The sequence below is a fragment of the Solanum dulcamara genome, chromosome 7 (assembly GCF_947179165.1).
Source record: "Solanum dulcamara chromosome 7, daSolDulc1.2, whole genome shotgun sequence".
Classification (NCBI taxonomy): domain Eukaryota; kingdom Viridiplantae; phylum Streptophyta; class Magnoliopsida; order Solanales; family Solanaceae; genus Solanum; species Solanum dulcamara.
This window is the reverse complement of record NC_077243.1, coordinates 61238806-61259330: the sequence shown is the minus strand read 5'-3', so window position 1 is coordinate 61259330 and position 20525 is coordinate 61238806. Positions and strand designations below refer to the sequence as shown.

Here is a 20525-nt window from a genome sequence, read left to right as displayed (position 1 = left end):
ATATCAGACATACCCCTTGCATTAACAAAATTCTCCATCATTGTTTTCTCAGCAGAATGAGTAATCTCCTTAGCTGGCAGTTTATGTACCCATTGTTGTTTCAGCTTCTTTTGCTCTGCATACTCATCTCCTCTCCTAGGCTTAGGATACCTTGATTGAGGATCACATTTGTGCCCAATGACTTGGCATACTTCACAAAACATAGGCCTCCAGTCATAAGTAACATTTTGAGTAAAAACTCTACCACTAGGATCCATTACATGAATTTCATTTGGCAGCTTCTTAGTTACATCAACATCTATCCACATTCTAGCATAAGACACCCTGATTTTTTTGGTAGTGCACTCATCTGCATACATAGGATTACCAATCAAGCTAGCAATTCTACTCAGTGAATTACACCCCCACCAAGTCAGAGGTAGATTTGGGAGTGTTACCCAAAGTGGAATCTGAGTTGGGAACTCCTTACTAAACTAAAATTCAACACTCCATGGTTTGATAATAATAGGTCAGTAATTAAAAGTGTAAGTCCCAATCATAAGAATTGCTTGCATGTTTGCCAATGTATTAAATCTGACTATGAAATACCCTTCCTCATGCATGAAGATGCTTGTCTCAACCTCATTCCATGTTTTACTCACAAATCTCGCCATAGCATTGTAGCCTGGGCACTCCCCAATAGCATACACGATTAGTGACCTTTTCCATTTCTTTACTTCAGATTTCACCTCCTCCTTATATAATTGAATAACTAATTTGCCTTCTATTAATTGAGGGGGAATGTAGCTTAGGGCCAAACCATTCGTAGTAGATCTACTTTTCTTGAACAAATTCACCCAAAGTTCATCCACTGTAGCTACCTTCTCTATTTCAGTTATATTTTCACTAAGATCTGTAGCTTCCTTTCCTGATACACCTGAATCAGCACTCTTTTGGACCTCCATATAGTCTCCTATCAGTGTATTCACTTGCAATCTCCTAGCCACTCCGTGCGAGGTTAGCGAAGTGCCACCTGCTTCTAGATCTAGCATGGTTGGGGTTTGTGCTCCCTTATTCACACAAATTTTTGCTACAGCTGAAACACGAGCCCCTACTAAGCTTCCAAACTTAGCTATAACCTCCTTCCTCGATCGTCCCCTTCCTCGATCTTGCCCTCGTCCATTACCTCTACCCCTGACCATTGCTTTCACACCAGAGTAGGTAAGCTAACTTACTCCGAGAGCATTTTTAGAGAGAGAGTATTTAAAAAATGAAGTTTTTCGATTTTTATTGTAATTATTATTGTTATTTTATTGTTATTATTATTATAATAATTATTATTATTGTTATTTTATTATTATTGTTGTTGTTGTTATTGTTATTACTATTATTATTATTATTATTATTATTATTATTTTTGGCTTCACGCTTTTCTTTATTCATACACTTAGATATTTAGAGAGAGTTTACAAGAGAAAGAGAAAGAGAAAACTTAAAAACTTCTGCCTAAAAAAGTGAAAACAAATGCCCTTTATATAGGCAGGCTAAGAGACATAAGGTATAATATTGGGTCCCTTATGTGGGTCCCTACTACAGCACATTTACTGTTGATATAGTATTTCTACTGTTACAAAATGTAGAACATTGTCATTTTCATTTTTATCTGGCTTGGAGTATATTCTCTCATAGATCGATATCTTTTTAATTTTTTTAGTGTTTGGAGAGATCTTCTTATTTTGCCTTGTAGTGATTGGAGGAAATCTTCCACCTTTTCCAGCTCTATTTAAGATAGCATTGGTCGTGGTCCATCGGACTGTGAACCTGTGATATCATCATTACTTGCTTCACTCTTCATTGAAGTATCAGATTTATCATATTGTGTTAGGGTTTGAAGAAAATTTCTTTTGACTTCTTCGAGATATTCATTTATAATCTCATTTTTATCACCTTGTTGCACCAAAATTCTTCGAGCAATATGTTTAAGAGAATTGTCAGCTATAAATTTCTTTTGTGGTGGTTTTGTATAGTCCTGTATTTTTGCTCGAATACTATCCACGAGCTCTTAGCCATATGGTCGCTTAGTTTTTGGGTCTTTTCGATTCAATTTGTCCCAAATGTTATTATAATAAGCCCGGTATAAACAAGGAATTTTTTCATCTGGGTATACCCGACTTCGGAGAGCCACTTATGGATCCATGGAATAGAGAAATCAATAAAGAAATACATCTCATCAATTTTGTATAGATTACAAACATGATCTGAGAGATATAACTGTATGAGGAACGGAGAAACCTTAGTCTTTTCTTTATATAAGTTCAAATATTCATACAGTAAAATCTCTACCAAGGGTCCGTGGAATATCCACCATCTGATGAATCAGTTTGAGATTGGTCCATGGAATAATTTAGAATAATTTTTGATAAACCAAGTGTGTTTGTGTTTATCATTATTATTATAAAAGATTTTATTAAATGCCTGGATATAATCACAATACGTCAAATTTATGTTCATTTTATTGATGCAAACCTGTCTATTATTCATTGTGGAGATTCCCCACTATTCAAAGAATATGATATGTTTGATAATTACCTTAGAGAAGTTACAAACATTATCTTCTATTGCGAAGTGTTGGAATTCAACACTTCTAGTTTTAATCAAGATGGTTTCGTCATAAGTGCGAGTCTTATGTGACTCTCCTGGGAAGTATAATACCCTTACCAAATACCTTTGGAATATCTTCCATGGCTCATCACTTCTCTGAATATCAGAGTTTTCTAAAAGAAATATAATTTCTTTTGCAGGGCCATCTTCATAATATTTATTGTCATCGACTTCTTTAAACATAGAAGCAAAAATATCTTTTTTCTTTTGGGATTCCAAAATGTCTTTAGTTGCCCATTTAATGGTCTGTCTTCTGGAATAACTTTCAGATTAATTGAAGTAGTTTCTTCCTTTGGGGTTGATAAAGAAGATACTTCGCCCATTTTTGAGTTTATCAAACTCTTGTTTCCTAATCGTAAGACTGGAAAATTAATAGATGAGGATGAGCCGTATGACGACCTTTGTGAAGGGGATGATCTTCCCCTACCTCTGGCTTTGTTGCCTCTTACTCATATTATAGACCAAGGAAGGTCTGTCATTCTGCAGATGTAACAAACCAAGTTAATGAAACTCAAAATAATCATTTGTATCTAGATAATAAGGACCATCATCATCTTCATAAGAGTGAATAGAGTAGTTAAGGGGTTGCATTTCTTCTCTAATAATTTCAGTGATTAATTTATCCAAAATCTTCGTCTGAATTGCCTTTCATAAAGGAATTACATTTAAGACGGTAATGAGTTCTTTATCATCGAAGAAAGCTGCAAAATAATGTATGGTTAAGTGTTTAAGTATTCCCTAGATAGGAAGTCAGGTACAGAATTGTCAATTCTCTTTTTATACTGGATCTAGAAATCAAATAGGGCTAATTTGGCCTGCTACCTTGCAAATATTAATTTATAGCATCACGTTTAAAATCTTTGTCAAACATATATTTGACTTATTGAGCATCTTTTTTGATTAGGAACCGTTGATTATAAAGATCATTCTAAATTTTAAAACACATTTAACAATGCATAGCATTTCATGGGCCACAGTAGCATATTTTTTCTAGGATTCTGTCCATTTTCCTGAATGAAATCTTATAATATATTCACATTGATCATGGGGGTTTACTTGTATTAATATTCCTCCATAAAAAATATTTGAAGCATCTGTTTCAACAATCTTTTGCCAAGCAGGGTTAGCAAGAGTTAAGCAAGGTAGAAACTTAACACGTTGTTAAACAGGTTTAACTAATTCTGTCAGACTATCAGTCCAAGGAGATTTATGATTCTTTTTTAGTCATTCGTATAAGAGGGATAAATCTCGAGATAGATTTTTATAAAAGGGAGAAATATAATTTAAACTTCCCAAAACTTTTTGGAGCATAGTCCTGTCTGTTATAATATCAAAATTTTGTGAAGCAATGTCAATTGATCTTTAAATAGGGATAATTTTCCCTTGAAAATATTATGTCAAGAAAGCGGACATTAGTTTGAAATAAACTCATTTTTGGTTTAGAGATAACCAAACCATTTTGTGTAACAATTTTTTAAAAAATATCAAGGTATTTGATATGAGTTTCAAGGATTTGGAGTACACCAAAATATCATCAATATAAATAATGATAAAATCCAAATACAGATTAAAAATATCATTCATAATTTTCTGAAATTTAGATGGGGAATTTTTTAATCCAAAAGGCATCACGTTCTATTCGTATTTCCCAAAAGGAACATTAAAATCAGTTCTATAAGTATGTTCTTTAAAAAACTGAATTTGCCAACATCTCCAATTTTAAATCAAATTTTGAAAATATACTGGCATCATATAATTTAGATAATAAATCTCTTTTATTTGATATAGGATACCTAATTCATTTTAAAATTTTGTTTAAATATTTATAATTTATAACCAATCTGGGAACACCATATTTTTTTTGTTGGATTATTAACATAAAAAGTAGTACAAGACCGAGGTGATTTTGATGGGTTTATTAAACCTTTTTGTAAAAGATTATCAATCTCCTTTGTGCAAAATTTTACTAATTCAGCATTCATTTGCCAGGAACATAACTTGGTGGGAATGTCATCTTCACAAAAGTTGTCTTCATATTAAAGAGTAACAATATGCTTTTTTCTATTTCAGAAAGCACCAGGGTGATCAGCACAAATATCAATAGCCAGTTGTTCAGAAATCAATTTAATTTTTTTTGTACCTTAGCAGGACGTAAAGTATCAAAAATATTCATACTGTATATTTCCAATTGTAAAAGAATAAACATGATTTTTCTATATATTAATTAAAACATTAATATCTCTAGTAACTGGTGAAGTTATAAATAAAAAGGATACCTCCTTATTTTTGAAACTAACAGTAAATCCTTTTGAATCTATTTTTGAAAAAGGATAGATAGTATTAATGAAAGGGGTTCAAAATATAATTGGAGGATGCATTTGATCTTTTATTAATAAGAAGAAATGTGGAATGCATACATTATTTTGACAAATATGAGTGTTAAATAATTTTGACATAAGTAGTTTTTACAAAAAACCTAGAAGGTATTAATCCTTCTAAAATACAACTAACATCTGCTCCGCTGTCTATAATTGTAGTGTTATTGTTAGTAAATTCATTATTAATTAAAATAGTACATTTAATATACCACCTATGAGCAGTTACAATTTATAAAATTCTCAAAAAGGAATTTTGTTTAGAAGATTCAATAACTTCCTCTACCTTACCGTCAACCTTACCTTTTCCTTTATCAATAAAAGGTGTTGACTCAGAATCATTTCTATCATTATTCTCGAGTTGAGAAATTCTGTGATCATGAATTATTTGATTTTGTCGAAAAGATTTAATCTCTTTTTTTAGTTTTTTTCTCCTACTATTTTAAAATCATCTAAAGAAGTATGTCTAACTATAGTATCAAATTTCTTATCAAGACGAGCAAGAACTTCAGTTAGAGAATAAGGTTTTAAATCAAGATTAATTTTTGATTTGGAGGATTTAAAGGATTTAGAAGATTGGGAGATAGATGCCGAAGCCATATTAATTATTTTGCTCCTCATGTTTTCATCAGAAATCTCTTTTAATAATACAATAACCTTTTTCAGAAATAATTGTATTAACATTCAAATCTTGAAATTGTGATTGGAGTTTATAAAACTAATCAGTTTTGCTAGGACAATTATCACTTGCACAATTGATACCAAAATTAGTCAATGAAATATTATCATTATCAGAAAAATCAAGAAGTTCAACTTCACTTTCATATCTGGATTCTGTTTCAGAGTAATAATAAGATTCTGAACCATAAGTAACTTTAGCATGAAGATCTTCTTCATGTTTTAAGGACTTAAGCTTTGAAGCCTGCAATTTAGAGCAATATTCCCATATTGACCACATTCATAGAACTTAATTTTGCTACGGTCTATTTTAGAATAGTTTTTGGTAAATCTATTAGATATCCGGTGAGCTTTTATGGCTTCATGCTTTTCTTTATTTCGACGAGAGCAAATGCTTTCTATAGGGTCTATCTAGGTTATCTACCCTAGAATGTCAAAAAATTTTAGTCATTTTACCCTGTCTATTAGAAAGGGCATCAACAACAAATTGAGTGCAAAAATCTATAAGTTGAGATCGCTCCTTTTTGTTGTTAACTTTAAGTTGTTAAGCAAGTTAAAACTCGTTACACAGATTTAATCCTTTTTTAGCACAAGTGACAATTAATTCACCATAAATAAACTGATAGTAAGGAATAGCAGAAAGGTTTCCTTGAAAAGTCGTCCTAACTCTTTTTGCGAATAAGGGGAAGGCTATCAATAAATTTGGTCCGGTCGTGGTGGCGGGTAGGTTGGAACCATTGTTATGCTTTCCATGGGAGGTCAGAGGCAGAGACATCCAATGTTGTTATCACAGATACTCTTCTGATCTGCGATATCTTGGCTTTCATATTGTTTGATCCTGGATACACATTATTTTATGTATCTTTCGCATTTTCTGATGGACTCAATTTACATTGTGACTTACTTGACATGCTTATTCGTGTTTCTACTCTTGTTGGTGAGTCTGTTCTAGTTGAGAAAGTGTATAGGTATTGCCTTGTGACTTTTGTGGGAAGTAGAACTTATGTAGATTTGATTATTCTAGAGATAGTTGACTTTGATGTAATCTTGGGTATGACTTGGCTCTCTCCGTATTTTTCTATCTTAGATTGCAATGCTAATACTGTGACATTAGCCAAGCCTGGGATGGATCAGTTGGTATGGGAGGGTAACTATCTTCCTGCCCCAGTTCGGATTAACTCTTTTCTTCGTGCTAAGAGGTTGGTGAGTAAAGGTTGTTTAACCTTCCTAGTACATCTCAGGGATGATAGTTCTAGACTTCCATCGATGGAGTCTATTTCGATAGTGTATGAGTTTACGCATGTTTTTCTCGCAGACTTACCGAGTATGCCACCTGAAAAGGATATAGATTTTTGTATCGACCTGAAGCCCGATACTCGCCCTATTTCCATTCCACGTTATAGAATGGCCCCGACTGAGTTGAAGGAGTTGAAGTCCAAACTTTAAGAGTTGTTGGGTAAAGGTTTTATTAGACCGAGTGCCTCTCCTTGGGGTGATCTAGGTTTATTTGTAAAGAAGAATGATGGTAGCCTTCATATCTGCATAGACTACAGACAGCTAGGCAAGCCAGGAAAAGAGAAACGACCCCTCCACCAGTTGATGAGGTAGCTAGAGAGAATGTTGAGGTGGAGGATGAGCAGGGTCATGAGAGATAAGCATATCCCCAGCCTAATATAGAGATGATCCACTAGGTTCTTACCTATCTCAGTGGGTTATCCGATTAGGGACAAGCTCCCCCAATACCTCATATTCCATGAGTTCAACATGCAGCTATTGTGTCTCCCCGCATGACTGCGTCCTTAGGAATAAGTATGTTTCCTCGATTAACTATAGTTCTGGTAATGACGAATAACCAACATGATCTCTTTGTTAAGTTCTTGAAGTTGAAACCCCAGGTCTTCAAGGGTACCAAATCTGAGGATGCTTATGATTTTCTTGTTGATTATCATGAGCTTCTTCATAAGATGGCTATAGTAGAGCGATTTGGTTTTGATTTTATGATATACCAGTTTCAAGGAGATGTCAAAATGAGGTGGTGGTCTTATGTTAAGTGCCGATCAGCAGAGGCACTACCTATGACTTCGACAACTTTTTCTGACTATTTCATGGGAAAGTATATTCCCTGGACCTTGAGGGATAAAAGGAGAGATGAGTTCCTGAATATAGAGTAAGGGAGGATGTCTGTTGCCGCCTATGAGGCCAAGTTTCGTGCCTTAGCCAGATATGCTACTCAACTTGCTTCAGTCTAGAAGAGAGGATTCGCCGCTTTGTAAAGGGATTGAGGTCAGATTTATGGATTCAAGCTTTACAGGTTGCTGCGTCACCAAAATCTTTTTAAGAAGTGGTTGATTTTATGATAAAAGTGGAGGGGGTGAAGCCAGATAACTTCGCTAAACAGACAACGTTCAAGAAGTTTCGTAAGGGAGGTAAGTTTAGTGATTCTTGTCAATGATATTACCACCTCTGGTAATATAATACTTACTCTAGAGGACAGAGTTCTAGATATTATTCGACCCATCCTATTCAGTTTTCATTGGAAATTTGAGATGGAGGTCCGTTAAAGACTAGCCATGTAATGACTCGTTAGGTCATTTTGAGAACGAGTCTTCTTCCCTTCATAAAAGACTCATTCCGTATATTTAAATTGTAAATTTTAGTCTATTCGATAACTTTATTTAATTAATTGATGGTGATTTAAAATAATTAATTGAATTGATGGGCTAAAGTGTTAATTTATTTAATATCCTATACCATTTTTCTTATATTTATTAAAATAGGTTAGTAGGGTTTGTAAATTTTAATACATAATTAATTTGGAAAAAGGAAAAAAAAAATAAAAGAAAAGATTTTTTTTATATATAATCTGATGGCCTAATGCCATCAGATATAACGAAAACAAAAAGACAGAACAGCGGCGCAGCGAAAAAAAGAAGAAGAAGACAAACTGGGGAAAAAAATACGGAGAAAAAAAGAAAAGAAAGGGAGAAAAGAAAAATAAAGGAGAAGAGAAAAATAGGGATTTTCATTCTAAAGCATCAAGTTAATTATTCTCATCCTTTACATTAAATTTTCATGTGATTATGAACATATTTTTAGGGTATATTGGTGGAGAAACAATGTTGAAATAAGAAAATATGACCCTAGGGTTCTTCATATACAATCTTGATTTGGGGGTCGAATAACGATCTATTTTAGCTGAAATTTGACATGTGAGTTTATTTTATCATGAGTGAACATAATCGGAAAGAAAATTTCAGATTTGACTTCAATGACATAGAATGAGTTAGTTCCTGAATTTTGATATATTAAAATAGATAATTAAATATTAGGTATATTATATTTTATGAATTACATTAAATTTATAATATTGGGGAAATTTGAACCTAACCCTAGACTTAAAATTTGGAAATATAAGAGTTGACATGTTATTTAAAGTCATCATTAAGAACTTGACTATAGATTTGGGTAGGTTTTGGGTCTAGGCTAGACATATAATAATATGAGTGTTGTTAGTTTCAAAATCTTATTGTGGTTATTTATTTGACTAGATTACATTGATTTGGAGACCCAACGAAAGGGAAGGCTCAACTACCGGTGTAATTTCTTGATTAATTAAGGCAAGTAAATTTCTAAACCTCAGTTTAAGCTTATAGATGCTTGTATTTCCATGTCATATATACTAGGAAGTAATGAGAATTGGACTGGATTATTGACTGTATGATTGACCTTAAAAATGGAGATGAGGGGTATAAAATGGTGATCTAATGACATGTATTGGTGGAATTGATATGTTGTGATTTTGAGCATGTGAAATGACTATGTTGATGTGAGATAGGAAAAATTATTATTGTTGTCATGTTATTATCATGAATTATATGAACATGAATTGATTGCATTGGTTCTGACATATTGTGTTGAGACTGAAAATGATATGAAACAAAAGGGGTCGGGCCACACGCTCCATGGCAGGTATATGAAATAAAAGGGGTCAGGCCACACGCTCCGTGGCAGGTATATGAAAGAAAGGGGTTAGGCCACACGCTCCGTGGCAGGTATTATGAAATAAAGGGGTCGGGCCACACACTTCGTGGCAGGATATATATATTGAGGGGACGGGCCACACGCTCCGTGGCAGGTTACATGGACAAAAATGTCCCCCATGGGTTCCGGACTGTAATTCAGCAGATGTGTACCGATAGGACAGACATGCATCATCTCATTGCATTGCATCGCATTTTGTTGATATTTGTGACTTCGTGTCTACCCCTTTATTGCTCTGTATATGCTGAACTTGACTTGAGATGATTCATTGATGAGGTTATTGATGAGTATTCGTGGACTATGTTTTTTTTGTTATTGTACAAGTGTAGAGTTGGACTGGTTTTATGCAGGTTGTAGTTAAGGAGGTTCGGTTGGAAAGACAGGAGTACTTGTGTCTATCAAGTTTGGCTTAGTTTTAGTTATCCACCTGCTGAGTATCGTCTTATTTGGTACTCACCCCTTGCTTCCACACTTGTGTAGGTTGTGAGCCGGACCTACTTGATCTTCTAGAATTTTCTACCACTTCCGAGGCTATCATTTCGAGTGTTGAGGTAGCTGTTACATCCATCTAGCGGACACCTCTTACTCTTTTAATATGTTTTAGTCCTATTCTAGAGACAAAGACATTATGACTGTATTTTCTTTCATATTTCAAAAATGTATTAGTGTCTTGTACACATGACAACCAATCTTGGGCTAGTTTGAGTTTGTTTTACTTATTTTCGGTTAAGTTTAATTTGAATCTATTTTTTTTTCTTCCGCATCTATTTTTCATTGGGTATTAGGATGACTTGTGTCGGTAGGTTGAGATGAGTGCCATCACACCCGGATTCGGGTCGTGAGAAAAATAGTATGAGAGCCCTAGCTTCATAGGTCTCACGTGTATACAAGCCGAGTCTAAGTAGAGTCTTGAGGATCGGTACGGAGACATCTGTACTTATCTTCGAGAGGCTTTGAAGACTTTTAGGAAATATTTTCACCTTTTGATTCTCTATCGTGCGTCCTTGATCCGATCAATTTTCTATTGCCTCACTCCATTCTCTCACATATAGTGGTGACTCTTGCCTGATTTTATGTGCGTGTAGTTGAAATATCATCACGTGGTCTAGATCTAATTTGGAGGTGAAAGTAATAAACTTATAGAAAGGGTGTATGGGGAGACTTGTAATGCACGACGATTTCAAAAGAGTAAGTAAGGTTATGGTCCAATAATGTAATTTGAGGATATGGTATATAAAGAGGAATAATGGTATGGAGGATTATATGAACGTCTTATATTTCTTGATAGTGGTTTTTTGGCCTACCCGATGTTTGAAGTGGTTCTACAATTGAGAATGGTATAGTTAGGGGAATGACTATTTTGTGAGCAATGTGCCCTCGGAGACTACAAACTGTGAAGTTCGTCGTGAAAGAATGAGTTACATAGTATGGGATGAGGATGATTTTATGCTAATCGAGATTAGAATCTCTATAGTGATTTGATAGGGTGGATGTATATCAGGTAGGGTTATTATAAGTCTACTACCGCAGTACTTGTGATTATTTGGTTAGGGTTATGGGTTGTGTTGCTTCTACTATTGACCTTACCTACTGAAGAGTGATATCAATTTTGAGTGGAGACTAAAATGCGTTGGTAATGTATGACAGTTACACAATGGATAGGAAGGTGTAGACTATCTAGGTATGATCTTTACAGTGGGTATGATGTATTCTAGCGGTGGATCTATCAAACTTTCACGGTGTGGTACTATTGGTATACAAAACTAAATACATCGATTATCAAGTGTGATTACTAACTAATTAAGGAGTTATTAGTTGTATCATCTTCCCATATGATGAGATTTGATGTTGCATTCATATTTGGAAAAAACAACCCAACTAGTTTGTTACTACGGACACTTGGGGTAAGCATTGTTTATAAGAAAGATCTTAGTGGTGGATTTTGGTATGATTAATGCGTTTAGGTTGTAAAGTGTACCCCTAGAATTCTAAGTGAACTTGTAATTTAACCGTAAACTCCAAGGGAGTGGATCGATATCAGAATGATAAGCTTATGAATAAAGAAAGTAGCAGTGAGTATACTTGTGTGAATGCAATTAAGAATTTTAGTGAGAGTGCGCATAAAATTGGGTTATTCCATTATATTTGGTTGGTATAACTGGGTTTAAGGTGTCTTGTCGATTAAGAAGGTTGACTTCGAGATAATGGCAATGGTTATTGAGCATAACGGTAATAAGAATTTATGATGAATTATGATCCGGACACAACCATACTTTGAGGATTTTAGGTTAAATAGATTCAATATAATAATAATAATGACTTGCAGGTATCTAAATTGCATTTTTCTACTATTTGATGAGTGGCGTGGTTGTATGAAAAGTCATAGAATGTGTTGAGACACCGCTCGAATAGAATTGAAAGAATCTAGAATCATAAATAAAAATAATTAGTAAAATGTAGTTTAGCCTTTGAAACAAGGCAAGAACAATTATATTTACTCTAGTTGTAAGGGCCGAATGTATCTTCAGAGAGAGTGGAGAATTAAATTTAGTGAGACGTGGTTCTGTTTATTTTGCTCTATTTATGGTGGCAGTGTTATGTGTTATTCATATGGGTTAACAATTATTGGATAAGATTTGAGAAATAACTCTATAGGCGTTTGACTCGAGTGTGGTAATAAGTTTTTTTTGTGGTTTCGAGTTTGGTAACTGGTATAATTAAATTTTAATGAAGGATATAATAAGATTAATAAAGAGGTGATCAATGATAGCTAAGATGCGTTAATTTATAAAGATCTTCAATGTATGAGTTAATATTGATAGATAATGGGATTGGGTTACATGGATGAAATTCGAAATTCAATTTGTTCATTTTAAGTCTACATTATGGTGGTAGGTTTCATCAAAGTATAGATCGGCAAGATGAAAATTGATCGATCACATGGGGTATTGAGCAGTTGAAAGAACTTGTGCAGGGTTGGATTGCATAGTTTATTGCTTTTGATCATTAAAAGGGCTAAGAAAGGGCTTCACTTAAAGTCTTGATTCAAAAGAATAAGGTTGGTAAATGAGTTAGCAAAAGGAATAAGAGTCTGGTATATTAAATAGTTCAAGGTATTTGGAATTTTCTTCATGGGAAGCATCTAAGAAATGATAAGAAATAAGACACCATGTGTAGATCCTAAGTTCAAAGTTGAAGATTGTGCGAATTTTCGCCCTTGTTTTCAAATATGACTATACAATGTCGATTGGTTAGACACAGACTTATGAGGGATGTAAAAATGACTTTTCTTAAGGTTTGGTTTTGATTTGAATGAAAAATAGTGAGGTATCGAAGATTATGTGGTTTATGTAAGGTTAGACTCTCAAATTATGGTAGGTGACTTATGGATGCACTACGAGATGAGATATAGTTCTTCGTGGTTATTAAAGATATCGAATTGGATTGATACTACTCTGTTGATGGGTTATACGAACTATTATGATGCGTTAAATAGGCACTAGAGGATAAATAGAGGCTATGTGTTCATAGTATATAGAATTATTCAGGTGACCACGAATTTCTCTAAGTTTTGGTATGGGGAACAGACTGGTTGATTGTGGGTAGTAAAAAATATCAAAGTGATGCAGTCAGATGAATGAAAATGTTTGATATAAGTACTATGAGAGAAGTATCTTGTGTTATTCAATCTTGATTTCGTACATTCTTATGTAACTATCTATTTTGTTTCGGACATGAGTTGAAGTATGATTCGCTGTCTATGCCCACATGTGTTTCTACTTCGGTGGATGGATCCCTAGTGGTTGATCGGTGTACCGATCCTGGGATATCCTTTTGGTAGGGTAGGATTCTTTTGCAAACTTGGTTATTTCAGTTGTGACAGATTTGGTGTTGTTAGGGATTGTTGAAGTATAATAGTGTGATTTTGTATGCACAATTCTTTTTATAAGAATTTGTAGAAGAGCTACCATGAATACTTACAGTTGTCCGATAGTCTTAAGATTCAACTCTCATTGGGGTCTCGTTCTGGCTATGTATGGTAGAATGTAGGGGGGGCAATGGGTATAGTGTTACCGTTCTTAAGGGTTTTTTACAATCACAACTACTGATCTACCATTTTCGATAGTGTTATTAGAAGTTTTGTATGCTTGGGTGTATCGCTCGCTAGGAGGGTATTCAATCATTTTATTCTTTGGGTTAGATAAATCATAATCTCCAATAATGAGTACCTAATGCCTAAAGATCAGATTTGTATAACTTAAGATCGTGGGAAGCTTTGGTAGTGAGAATGGAATCTTGACAAAACCTGTGATGGTTTGCACATTATGAGTATATGGTGGTTGTTCAAGTTCACTTCTAGTTGTAGCCGATATTAAGAACTTTGTCGTAAGTATGTGAGAAAAGACTTGCCTTGGTGGTTGTGCTATGATTCAATAGGTTTCGATTAAAATTGAATTCATGGGTTAGTTTATGGCTTGGTAATCACTCCTAATTTGTAAATCTACCAAGGTTTGATTCAAAAATTCAGTTCTTACTAGTTGATCCTGATGGAATGGCCTTAAGGAGGAGCTCACTTGGAGGAATGAACACCGACTCTAGAATATAATAACTCAATCTTTAGGTAACGTCGACTATTCTTCCTTTTCTTTTTTTATGTTCGAGGACGAACATGATTTTTAGTGGTGGATAATGTAATGACCCGTTAGGTCATTTTGAGAACGAGTCTTCTTCCCTTCATAAAAGACTCATTCCGTACATTTAAATTGTAAATTTTAGACTATTCGATAACTTTATTTAATTAATTGATGGGTGATTTTAAATAATTAATTTAATTGATGGGCTAAAGTGTTAATTTATTTAATATCCTATACCATTTTTCTTATATTTATTAAAATAGGTTAGTAGGGTTTGTAAATTTTAATACATAATTAATTTGGAAAAAGGAAAAAAAAATAATAAAAGAAAAGATTCTTTTTATATATAATCTGATGGCCTAATGCCATCAGATATAACGAAAACAAAAAGACAGAACAGCAGCGCAGCGAAAAAAAGAAGAAGAAGAAAAATTGGGGAAAAACAATACGGAGAAAGAAAGAAAAGAAAGGGAGAAAAGAAAAATAAAGGAGAAGAGAAAAATATGGATTTTCATTCTAAAGCATCAAGGTAATTATTCTCATCCTTTCCATTAAATTTTTATGTGATTATGAACAAATTTTTAGGGTATATTGGTGGAGAAACAATGTTGAAATAAGAAAATATGACCCTAGGGTTCTTCATATACAATCTTGATTTGGGGGTCAAATAACGATCCGTTTTAGCTGAAATTTGACATGTGAGTTTATTTTATCATGAGTGAACATAATCGGAAAGAAAATTTCAGATTTGACTTTAATGACATAGAATGAGTTAGTTCCTGAATTTTGATATATTAAAATAGATAATTAAATATTAGGTATATTATATTTTATGAATTACATTAAATTTATAATATTGGGAAAATTTGAACCTAACCCTAGACTTAAAATTTGGAAATATAAGAGTTGACATGTTATTTAAAGTCATCATTAAGAACTTGACTATAGATTTGGGTAGGTTTTGGGTCTAGGCTAGACATATAATAATATGGGTGTTGTTAGTTTCAAAATCTTATTGTGGTTATTTATTTGACTAGATTACATTGATTTGGAGACCCAACGAAAAGGGAAGGCTCAACTACCGGTGTAATTTCTTGATTAATTAAGGCAAGTAAATTTCTAAACCTCAGTTTAAGCTTATAGATGCTTGTATTTCCATGTCATATATACTAGGAAGTAATGAGAATTGGACTGGATTATTGACTGTATGATTGACCTTAAAAAATGGAGATGAGGGGTATAAAATGGTGATCTAATGACATGTATTGGTGGAATTGATATATTGTGATTTTGGGCATGTGAAATGACTATGTTGATGTGAGATAGGAAAAATTATTGTTGTTGTCATGTTATTATCGTGAATTATTTGAACATAAATTGATTGCGTTGGTTCTGACATATTGTGTTGAGACTGAAAATAATATGAAACAAAAGGGGTCGGGCCACACGCTCCATGGCAGGTATATGAAACAAAAGGGGTCGGGCCACACGCTCCATGGTAGGTATATGAAACAGAGGGGTCGGGCCACACGCTCTGTGGCAGGTATTATGAAATAAAGGGGTCGGGCCACACGCTCCGTGGCAGGATATATATATTGAGGGGACGGGCCACATGCTCCGTGGAAGGTTACATGGACAAAAATGTCCCCCATGGGTTTCGGATTGTAATTCAGCGGATGTGTACCGATAGGACAGACATGCATTATCTCATTGCATTGCATCGCATTTTGTTGATATTTGTGAATTCGTGTCTACCCCTTTATTGCTCTGTATATGCTAAACTTGACTTGAGATGATTCATTGATGAGGTTATTGATGAGTATTCGTGGACTATGTTGTTGTTGTTATTGTACAAGTGTAGAGTTGGACTGGTTTTATGCAGGTTGTAGTTAAGGAGGTTCGGTTGGAAAGACAGGAGTACTTGTGTCTATCAAGTTTGGCTTAGTTTTAGTTATCCACTTGCTGAGTACCGTGTTATTTGGTACTCACCCCTTGCTTCCACACTTGTGTAGGTTGTGAGCCAGACCTACTTGATCTTCTAGAATTTTCTACCACTTCCGAGGCTATCATTTCAAGTGTTGAGGTAGCTGTTACATCCATCTAGCGGACACCTCTTACTATTTTAATATGTTTTAGTCCTATTCTAGAGACAAAGACATTATGACTGTATTTTCTTTTATATTTCAAAAATGTATTAGTGGCTTGTACACATGACAACCAATATTTAGGGAGTTTGAGTTTGTTTTACTTATTTTCAGTTAAATTTAGTTTGAATCTATTTCTTTTTCTTCCGCATCTATTTTTCATTGGGTATTAGGCTGACTTGTCTCAGTGGGTTGAGATGAGTGCCATCACACCCGGATTAGAATCGTGACAAGCCAGCTCTTTTCTAATTTTGGGGGTTATCTCTAGTCATCTTCTTATTTATAAAGACCCACTATTGACCCTAAGACTTGTTACAGATATGGTGAGCTTGGACATATCAAAAAATATTGTCTAAGGTCGAGTCAGGCTTGGCATGATCATGGTTATAGAGCCCTAAAAGTTAGAGGTAGAGACGATGGCTATGGTATGGTCTGTCATTCTAGAGGACGTGGTGGCCAAGTTCACGGTGGTCGCTAGTACGACCGCGGTGGCAGGCAGGTTGGAACTACTGGAGTACAACCCAGTAAAGGAAGTGGTCAGAAAGGCGACATAGCCTATTGTTATGCTTTTCCTGGGAGGTCAGAGGCAGATACATCCGATGTTATCATAGGTACTCTTCTGGTCTGCGATAGCTTGGCTTTCGTATTATTTGATCCTGGATACATATTATCTTATGTATCTTCCACATTTTCTGATGGAATCGATTTACATTATGACTTACTTGACATGCCTATTCATGTTTCTACTCCTGTTGGTGAGTCTGTGCTAGTTGAGAAAGTGATATAGGTATTGCCTTGTGACTTTTATGGGGAGCAGAACTTATGTAGATTTGATTATTCTAGAGATGGTTGACTTTGATGTAATTTTGGGTATGACTTGTCTCTCTCCCAATTTTGCTATCTTATATTACAATGCTAAGACTGTGATATTAGCCAAGTTTGGGATGGATCAGTTGGTGTGGGAGGGTAACTATCTTCCCGCCCCATTTTGGATTATCTCTTTTCTTCGTGCTAAGAGGTTGGTGAGTAAAGGTTGTTTATCCTTCCTAGCACATCTCAGGGATGATAGTTCTGAAGTGCCATTGATTGAATCTATTTCGATAGTGTGTGATTTTATGAATGTTTTCCCCGCAGACTTACCTAGTATGCCACCTGATAGGGATATATATTTTTATATCAACCTAGAGCCCAACACTCGCCTTATTTCCATTCCACCTTATAGAATGGCCCCAGCTTAGTTGAGGGAGTTGAAGGCCCAACTTCAGGAGTTGTTGGGTAAAAGTTTTATTAGACCGAGTGCCTCTCCATGGAGTGCTCCAGTTTTATCTGCAAAGAAGAAGCATGGTAGCTTCCGTATGTGCATAGACTATAGACAGCTGAACAATGTGACTATTAAAAATAGGTATCCCCTTCCTCGCATTGATGACTTATTCGATCAGGTGTAGGGTGCATGTATTTTCTCAAAAAATGATTTGAGGTTTAGTTAGCACCAGCTGAAAATACGAGCAGTAGATGTACCGAAGATTGCTTTGCGAACTAGATATGGCACTAAGAATTCTTGGTAATGTCTTTTGGACTTAAAAATGCACTTGATGCTTTCATAAGTATGATGAATGGAATCTTTAAGCCATAGTTAGATCTATTTATTATTGTTTTTATTGATGATATATTGATCTACTCAAAAAGTAGAAAAGAACATGAGGAGCATCTGAGGATTGTTCTAGGATTGTTAAGGGAGAAAAAGTTATATGCCAAATTCTCTAAGTGTGAGTTCTAGCTTGATTTAGTGTCTTTCTTAGGGCAATTGGTATCTAAGGATGGAGTGATGGTGGATCCCCAGAAGATTGAACCATCAAAGAGTTGGGCAAGACCCACTAATGTCTCAGAGGTAAGGATCTTTGTTGGTTTGGCTAGCTACTACCACAGGTTCGTCAAGGGATTTGCTTCCATTACTTCCCAACTGACCAATCTGACCAAGTAGGAAGTTTCATTTGGTGGTCAAACGAGTGTGAAGAGAGTTTTTTGAAACTTTTTGACTACTGCACTGATTCTTACCTTACCAGTAGAAGGTACGAATTTCATTATTTATTATGATGCATCATATTCTGGTTTAGGCGCAGTGCTAATACAGAAGAAAAATGTAATTTCCTATGCTTCAAGGAAATTAAAGGTGCATAAACGCAATTACCCTACTCATAATTTGAGTTGGCTGCAGTTGTATTTGCATTAAAGCAGTGGAGACATTATCTATATGGAGTAAAGTGTAAAGTGTATACAGATCATCGCAATTTACAACATGTGTTCACTCAGAGAGACTTGAATTTGAGGCAGAGGAGGTGGATGGAATTGCTAAAGGACTATGATATCACTATTCTTTATCATCCAGGAAAAGCTAATGTAGTGGCTGATTCCTTGAGAAGAAAAGCAGAGAGCATGGGGAGTTTAGCTCATTTGCAGGTTTCTAGACGTCCATTGGCTAGAGAGGTTCAAACTCTGGCTAATGACTTTATGAGGCTGGAAGTAACTAAGAAGGGAGGATTTTTGGCCTATGTGGAGGCAAGATTTTTTTTCCTCGACAGGATTAAATAAAAGTAGTTCGATGACGAGAAGCTAAGCCAGATTCGTGATATGGTATTATAGAGAGAGGCCAAAGATGTTGTGATCAACGAGAAAGGCATCTTGAGGATTAAGGGGCGGGTATGTTTACCCCGTATTGATAATTTAATTTAGACTATTCTTACAAAAGCTCACAGTTCGAGGTACTCTATACATCCTAGTGCAACTAAGACGTATTGTGATCTGAGACAACATTATTGGTGGAGCATAATGAAGCGTGACATTATTGATTTTGTTGACCATTGTCCAAATTGTTAGCAGGTAAAATATAAGCACCAAAGGCCTGGAGGGACACTTCAAAGAATGCCCATTCCTGAATAGAACTGGGAAAGGATTGCAATGAATTTTGTGATTGGTCTTCCAAGGACATTGGGTAAGTTTTATTCGATATGGGTGATTGTTGATAGGTTAACTAAGTCTTATCACTTCATTCCAGTCAAGGTGACTTATGATGCTGAGAAGTTACCCAAACTCTATATCCGTGAGATTTTTCAATTATGTGGAGTTCCAATTTCTATCATATCAAATAGAGGTACGCAATTTACTTCTACCTTTTGGAGGACATGACATGCTGAGTTAGTTACTAGATTGGATCTTAGTACTGCATTTCACCCTCAGATCGATGGGCAGTCTGAGAGGATAATTCAAGTTCTGAAGGATATGTTTCTTGTATGCGTAATACATTTTGGTGGTCATTGGGATCAGTTCCTACCCTTGTCAGAGTTTTCGTATAATAATAGCTATCATTGAGTATTGATATTGCTCCATTTGAAGCATTGTATAGGAGGAGATTTAGGTCTCCTATTAGTTGGTTTGATGCATTTAAGGTGAGACCTTGGGGAACTGGTGTTTTGAGAGAATCATTAGAGAAGGTGAAATTCATTCAGGAGAAACTTCTAGCATCTCAAAGCAAGAAGAAAGAGTATGCAGACCGAAAGGTCAGGGACATAAAGTTTATGGAAGGAGAGAAAATGTTGTTGAAGGTTTCACCCATGAAGGGTGTGGTGAGATTTGGGAAACGAGGTAAGCTCAGTCCGAATTATATTAGGCCGTTTGAAATTCTTAAGCGTGTTAGAGAGGTGGCCTATAAATTGGACATACCTCCAGGTTTATCTGGAGTGCACCCAGTATTTCATGTGTCTATGCTAAAGAAATATAATGGTGCTGGAGACTATATTATTCGCTGGAATTCGGTCTTACTTGATGAGAATTTTTCTTATGAGGAGGAGCCTGTAACTATTCTTGATAGGGAGGTCCTCAAGTTGAGATCAAGAGAGATTACATCTATGAAGGTTCAATGGAAGAATCGTCTGGTTGAGGAGTCCACTTGGGAGACTAAGGCAGATATGCGTGGAAGATATCCACATCTGTTCGTCGAGTTAGGTAACCTTTTATAA

At 35.1% G+C, this 20525-nt stretch overlaps 1 protein-coding gene across 1 annotated transcript; it reads left to right on the top strand.

The window, feature by feature from the left end:
* Nucleotides 1-16928: 16928 nt before the first annotated feature.
* Nucleotides 16929-20525, top strand: LOC129894771 (uncharacterized). Its single transcript, XM_055970418.1, has 3 exons — nucleotides 16929-17007; nucleotides 18899-18969; nucleotides 19869-20525. The coding sequence occupies exons 1-3, from the start codon at nucleotides 16929-16931 to the stop codon at nucleotides 20523-20525; spliced, it is 807 nt and encodes a 268-aa protein (XP_055826393.1).